This window comes from Nannospalax galili, unplaced genomic scaffold (assembly GCF_000622305.1).
Source record: "Nannospalax galili isolate Female #2095 unplaced genomic scaffold, S.galili_v1.0 scaffold1871, whole genome shotgun sequence".
In the NCBI taxonomy this organism is placed as follows: Eukaryota; Metazoa; Chordata; class Mammalia; order Rodentia; family Spalacidae; genus Nannospalax; species Nannospalax galili.
Genome location: NW_008330293.1, coordinates 265,857 through 273,160, shown reverse-complemented (window position 1 = coordinate 273,160; position 7,304 = coordinate 265,857). Strand labels below are relative to the sequence as shown.

The following is a 7,304-nucleotide window of genomic DNA, read 5'->3' as shown; positions in this document are numbered from 1 at the left end:
TGGCGGGGGCTGGAGGGCGGGGCGAAGACAGACCCCGCCCCTCGGCCCCTGCTCCGGCTCGGGCTCCTCCTCGCTGAGAGCCGGAGGACGGGCGGGGCCTGAGAGCTGGAGGCCTGGGCTGGTGGGCGGAGCGGATGGCGCGGCCAGAATGTTGGAGATGGGGTCGAGGGCGGGGCTTGAGAGCTGGAAGGGCTGGGGGCGGGGCGAGCGCAGGCCCCAGCCCCTCCGCCTGCGCAGAGCGTGGGGGACCTGAGAGCAGTGAAATGATTGAAGGGTGCGCGAAGCGCAGAGAGAAAGCCGTGAAAGCCGAGGAGGAGCCCAATAAGACCCGTCCTACCCCTCCGCCGGGCAGGTGGGCAGAGCCTGAGTGTTCGAGCCTGAGATGGAGGGCGGGGCTAGCACCGATCCCGCCCCTCCGCCGGCCCCGGCCGTGAGACCGGAAGGAGGGGCTGAAGGGCAGGCGAAGCGCAGCCCCGCCCCTGCCCCGCTCGCTGCTGATTGGCGGGGCCGGCGGGCGGAGCGTCCACCTGCGTGCCGGCTGGCCGAGGCGGCCCGAGCTTGCCTACGCGGAGGGCCCTGAAGTCGGGGCCGAGTCGGGGCGGCCCGGCGTCTATCACCGCCGCGAAGATGGTGCTGGGCGGCTGCCCGGTGAGCTACTTGCTGCTGTGCGGCCAGGCGGCCCTGCTGCTCGGCAACCTGCTGCTGCTGCATTGCGTGTCCCGGAGCCACTCGTACAACGCCACAGCCGAGCTGGAGCTCACGTCTGCGGGCGCCGCCCCGCTGGAGGGCCCTGCCGCCCCGACCTGGGAGTACGGCGACCCCCAGTCACCCGTCATCCTCTGCTCTTACCTGTAAGCTCGGGGGTCGCGGCGGGCCTGGTCGTGGGGCTGCGCGGGAGGGGCGGGGAGGCCGCTTCCTGCACCCCTTTCCCAAAGGCGTGGGGGCCTGGGACTCCGTAGGCACAAATCTTGCCCCTTTGGTCGTTACCCTGGGGAAGGAGGAAGAGGGGCGGAAGTAGAACCACGCCGGGACAGGTCCTGAATCACTTGCTCAACAAAGAGGCCGCTTGGGTGGCTGTCAGTTTGCCCTCCGGTGCTTTATGAACACCATTTCGCTTGGAAAAGTGTTTACAAGATGAAACAGGCCCAGAAAACTTGGTGAAAAAATGTCTCTTAACTGGGGCTGGTGGACAAGCCTGTCACTGGTAGGCTGAGGCCGGAACATCCAAGTTCAGGGCTCACCTGGGTTCCAAGATGAGTTCAAGGCCAGCCAGTCGGGGTAACTTAACTGTCTCAATTTTTTTTTTTTTTTTTTTAAATTTGAAGGGTTAAAGCTGTAACACAGTGGTAGGCAGCTTCCTTCGCATGTACAGTTCCCAGTACAGAGGGAGGGAAAGAGGGAAGGGAGGAGGCCTGGGGTAGGAGGGTAGATGGGAAGGCTCTGCATTCACGCAGTGTTTTCAAAGGTAGGGCTGATAATGATCTTACTGATTTGCAGACCGGATGAGTTCATAGATTGTGATGACCCAGTGGATCATGTTGGAAATGCCACTGCGTCCCAGGAACTTGGTTACGGCTGTCTCAAGGTGGGTGTTTGGTTGCACGTTCAGACTCTTCTAGAGAGTATTGGCAAAATGCTGCAGAGCATAAAGGCCTGTAAACCTTGTTATAGAAGTCCATATATGACTGCTGCTGGAAATTTCCAGCATGCCCAGGGTTAATGGCTGAAAACACATGTGGTTTCCTCAGGAAAAAGCTGTGCCTGTGCACAGACCACCCAGGTATTTGATTCCTTTGGCCATTGAGCTCAAATGTCACCTGTCCTTTAGAGGCATGTGCTTTCCTGAAAGAACAAAATAAAGGTCATGCATTTTTCTACAGATGATTTGACTAGGGCTTTCTGTACTGCACCTGCACTCCCTGGAGATGACAAGCAGGTTACATACACTGTGCCCTTAGGAAGGAGATAGGGTCTGTTGGTAATGTTTTTGTTGGTGGTTAAAGCATTCCAGAGAAGTGTTAGGTAACAGAGCCCCTTTGCTCAGCAAGAATCTATTACCATCCTTAAAGCTAACTGTATAGCCCTATTCAGGCTCTCGAAATGCAATGAATTTCTTCTTTGGTTTTTTGAGACAAGGTCTCATCATATACAACAAGTTAGCCTTAAACTCATGATCCCTTCCTTGCCTTAGCCTCCCAGGGCTGGGACACGGGTGTCCATTACCATGCCCAGCTCAAACCCAAAGACTCTCATGTGCCACCTATGCACTGTGGACTCACCACTGTGTTGTAGTACAAGCTTCAACCCACTGTTAAAAGAATTACAGGGAAAGAAAATTTTTACTGTATCAGACATAAAGGAATAAAGTTGTTACTACTAAAACCAATAGCTCTTATGAATTTTGTGTAGAGAAATGTTTTAAGTATAGTGAAATTTTGTTCTATTGATAATTGGTAAAAACTTGACTAGGATTGCATAGAAATAATTTTTGGCCATTTTATTAATTAAAAATTGAGCCAAGTATAGTGGCACACGCCCTTAATTCCAGCACTTGAGAGTCAGAGGCAGGCAGATCTCTGTGAGATCAAGGCCAGCCTGGTCTCAGAGTTCCAGGCCAGCTGGGGCCTATACGCTGTCTTAAAGCAACAACAACAACAACACCAAAAAAACCCTGAGGGCTGGCTCAATGGTTAAGAGCACTGAGTGCTCTTGCTGAGGACCCAGGTTTGAATCCCAGTACCCACATCACAGCTAACATCTGTCCTAACTCCAGTCCCAAGGGATCCGACACCCTCTTCTGACCTCCACGGGCATTGCACATCACGGGTACACTTACATGCAGGTGATACATTCTTGCACATTAAATAAAACTAATAAATAAAAATATATTTTAAAAAACTGAGTTTATCCTCTCACAGAACTCAAACCTCTTCTTCACCCAGCAGTCCCAAAAGACCGGTGAACTCAGGAGGTGTGAGGGGCAATGAGCCTTATTCCCCAGCTCCGCTTGGAGAAACTCGAGAAATATGGTAGGGTAGCACGAGGGAGGTGCAGTGAGGGTACGCAGCTCTGCTGGCCGCTGGCGTTATGTTAAGCAAAGGGGAGACCTGGCTCTGAACACTTTTGCTGGAATTCAAGCTTATACAAAATGTACACGGCAGATATCTAGTGATCATGATTTTGTGGCCTTAGTAAATTCCCACATCAGATGATACTCATTTCTAATGCTGTTCATTTATAATAAATACATGCATTGACTTCTCAAATACCCATTCCAAAATGCTGTATTACGTGCTTTTTCCTGTAAATACAAAGTAACTAATGCACTGTCCATCTCTTTGAAATGAAATTTAATTAGTTAAGGGTTTTGTTTTTTTATTGTATATTGAAGAAGCCAGTCATGAAGGGAAAAAGTTTATTTACTTTTAGGATAGACTAATGTCTTTGGAGTAATCACAGAAGCCCATGCTTTGACTACAACTTCACCCACCCTTGTCAGAATAGTTACAGCACTGAGACAGCTTTTATTAGTGAGCATGAATGTATATTTGTGTCATTTTGGGGGGTGAGTTTTCATTTTACCTGTTTTGGTTGTGGTTCCGCAGTTTGGAGGTCAGGCCTATAGCGATGTGGAGCACACCTCAGTGCAGTGCCGGGCCCTGGACGGAATCGAGTGTGCCAGCCCCAGGACCTTTCTACGCGAGAATAAGCCTTGCATAAAGTAAGTTGCTACTTTGATTGTTGTACTGTGTACAGTGTTGCTAGGATTTGAACCCAGAACACATGCTGAGCGAGTGCTTTACCAATGAGCTAGACACCCCCCCAGCCCAAAGTAAGTGATACTTTGAAAGGGGTCATTGGGACTTGAATAGAGGTACCAATTGGTATGACTTTTTCTTCAAAGTGTTAAAAAGGGCATGTGCTTAGTCCTGTGTGTGGCCCACTGACAGAGGCAAGTGGTTGTTGTAGTGGACACTAGCACTCTCTCTGCATCTTCCAGATGTTTCCCCCATCCTCAGCGTGAAGGTGCTGGGTGTAACGGTGTAGCACAATACTCCTGGCAAGGAACCATCCTGAGAAAACCGCGTACATGTTTCTGGGACAAGGTTTTACAATGGAAAATAGGGTTTCTGCACTCTAAAAATCACCTGATCGTAAAGGAATATGGTGTTAATTCTACCAGTAGAGACACCATTTACTTACACTGTTAGAATGAGCACTTGGCTATGTGTAGTGATGGACTTGGCAACAGCATTAAGTGTGTGAAAATGAGGTGCTCATGATTTCCTTGAAAAGGAGCACTCAGGAAGCCAGCAGCACCTCAGGAAAGGAGCCCAGGTCTGCAGAGTAGGCTGAGACCCTTATGTCACCACCGTCTGTTGTGCACTGATCCCATCCAACTCTGCAGAAATCACTATTTGTTCTTAAAGGCCCTTCATATTGTACAAGTACTTTTTTTGAGATCAACTAGAGAGAGGGAGGTAGTTGTAAGACTGTATTACAAGACTTTTAAAACATTATATACATTATGGTATTTAACATCTTTTTTTATTGTTGTTACAATCTAGCTGTGGAGAAACTGCCCATCCCCAGACTACAGAATTGTTAGCAAAGGACCTGCCCAAGAGCATGTCCTTACTAGACAGACTATCAGTCCTGAGACATTCTTCCTGTGTGTGCCGTAAACACCAGGAGACTATTCCTTTGCCTTGATCACCCCAGTGTGGGTCAGGTACCAGGCCATAGGGACCACTTGATAGGTTACAGCCCACTGAAATTCAAGTAACCAATCCTAGACTGCATATCTGGCCTGCCTTGGCTTTTCTGCAGAAAGCCCGGCAAAGGTTGCGGCCTGGACCTACCCTTGCTCCTGTCTTGTGACCAGCACAGTCTCCCACGTAGCCCAGCAGGGTGAGTGAGCCCTGCCTCCTTTCTAAGACTCGTGTATAGCTGGGGTTTCCTAGGCTGTTTGTGTGTCTCCTAGTGGCCACACCTGACTGAATAAACATTCAGGAAGGAACCCAAACAGAATGAGAGGCCACTTGGCTACACCCTGCAGTGGCTGCACTTTGCATTGCATTCCTTTGAGTGGTTTGATTCTCATGTGGCAACATAACTGTCCTCCCTGTGGTCCAGGTACACCGGACACTACTTCATAACCACGTTGCTCTATTCCTTCTTCTTGGGGTGCTTCGGAGTCGATCGCTTCTGTTTGGGACACACTGGGACAGCAGTTGGAAAGCTGCTGACACTTGGAGGACTTGGGATCTGGTGGTTCGTCGACCTTATTTTGCTCATCACTGGAGGGCTCATGCCGAGCGATGGCAGCAACTGGTGCACTGTCTACTGAGAAGCTCTGCTGTCCCTGCGGGCAAGCAGATGAGTTGTTTGGCTGCCCAGCTCCTTACTACAAGTTCAGAATTCTCTGAAAAGGAGTTTCCTTAAAGAATCTTTGGACTTTGGATTTTCAACCCAGATCTTAACCTTTCAGACCAGAAATGACAAGCACACTGTTTGGAATACAGTCCGTTCCTTTCCTCGTGTACAAAGTGTAAGATAGTGACTTGCACCCCACAGATCGTGTTCCGTACTGTTTCTGAACACTGCTCTGTCTTCGGTCCTTTGAAGCAGGGGGACCCAACAGGATAAACAAAGTGAATGTGTTTACCCACACGCCTTCTCTGACCCTGAATCTTCACGCACTGGAAATTAGGAGCTGAGCCAATGAAATCTTCAGAAGAAATGGCCATAGATTTTAATACACACCAAAATTCTGATTTTTAAATTGCAGAATAAATTTTGACAACCTGATTGCTGTGTAAGTATTTTTCGATAGAGAAAATGAAATTCCAAATTATACTTCTTTTTTTCTGAAAGGTAAGCATTTAAAATGAAGCATTGTTATGGTTTGGGTTATGTCCTCCACAGTCTCCTGTGTTAGGGACTAGGCTACCAGCTAACAGGCTTGGGGAAGTGACTTGATCCTGAGGGCTCTGGCCTCATCGATGAATTAATCCCTTGATAGATTTATAATATGGAAAGTGATGAAGATTAGGAAGTGAAGCCTAGTTGGAGAAAGTGGGTTTTCGGGAGGCCTTTAGGGCTGTATCTTGCCCTGGGCATTTTCTGTAAGTTGCTCTCTTGCTCCCTGTCCTCTGTGAGGTGAAAAACGTCTATTCCACCCCATACCTACCACCATGACTGAAGCACAAGGGCCAGGCAGTTATGGACTGAACCCTCTGAAACTGGGCCTTTAAGTTATCTCTGTCAGGTATTTGACATTATAGCATTGCAAAGTATAATTTAACTACCCCAGTTGTTTTTTTTAAGATTTATTTTTATTGTATGTGTATGAATGTTTTGCCTGCATGAATGGGAGTATACCCGTGTTGTGCAGTGTCCACAGAGGTCAGTAGGAGGGCATCAGATTCCCCTAGAACTGGAGTTATGACAGCCAGTTGTTAGCCAACATGTGGGTGCTGGGAATCGAACCCTGGTCCTCTGCAAGAGCAGCTAGTGCTCTTAACCACTGAGCCATCTCTCCAGCCCCTACAACTAATCACGTGCTATGGACTGTAAGTTCTAGAGATGGTTCATACAGTACTAGTCATGTTTGGAAAGCCAACAACAGTAGGTGTGTTTGAGTTCCCAGAGTGATCCTACCAAAAGCTTAGTATTTTCCAATTTACAAATCCCATATTAGAGGCTGATTTTTAAAGAAGATTTTATATGGCTGGGTATGGTGGCACACACCTTTAATCCTAGCACTCAGGAGGCAGAGGCAGGTGGATCTCTGAGTTCAAGGCCAGCCTGGTCTACATACTTCCAGGACAGCTGGGACTACAGGGAGACCCTGTCTCAAAAAACGCCCCCCCACCAAAAAAAAAAAAAAGATTTTATAGGCCAGGCATGGTGGCACAGGCCTTTAATCTCAACACTCAGGAGGTAGGGGCAGGTAGATCTCAGAGAGATTAAAGCCACTGTGGTCTACATAGTGAGTTCTAGGCCCACTAGAGCTACATAGTGAGAGCCTGTCTTTAGAAAAAAAAATTTATACAAGTAAGTAACTATAAAACTCTTCTTCAAAGTTAGGTGAGATAAAATGAAAAGCTCCACGCCTTTGGAAAGAAAAGCATACTCCTGTAATAGGTCCTGAATGCCAGGTAGTACAGTGTGTGTAGTGGGTACTGAATACCAGGTAGTACAGTGTGTGTAGTGGGTACTGAATACCAGGTAGTACAGTGTGTGTAGTGGGTACTGAATACCAGGTAGTACAGTGTGGGTAGTGGGTACTGAATACCAGA

At 48.4% G+C, this 7,304-nt stretch overlaps 1 protein-coding gene across 1 annotated transcript in view; it reads left to right on the top strand.

The window, feature by feature from the left end:
• The first annotated feature begins 507 nt into the window (after positions 1-507).
• Positions 508-7,304, top strand: part of Tm2d2 (TM2 domain containing 2) — a 12,014-nt gene continuing 5,217 nt past the window's right edge. Inside the window, exons 1-4 of the mRNA XM_008843323.2 lie at positions 508-851; positions 1,498-1,585; positions 3,606-3,721; positions 5,137-5,818. Coding sequence (XP_008841545.1) covers positions 628-851; positions 1,498-1,585; positions 3,606-3,721; positions 5,137-5,350 — 642 coding nt within the window. The 5' untranslated portion in view covers positions 508-627 and the 3' untranslated portion in view covers positions 5,351-5,818. The remainder of the gene's footprint in view (positions 852-1,497; positions 1,586-3,605; positions 3,722-5,136; positions 5,819-7,304) is intronic.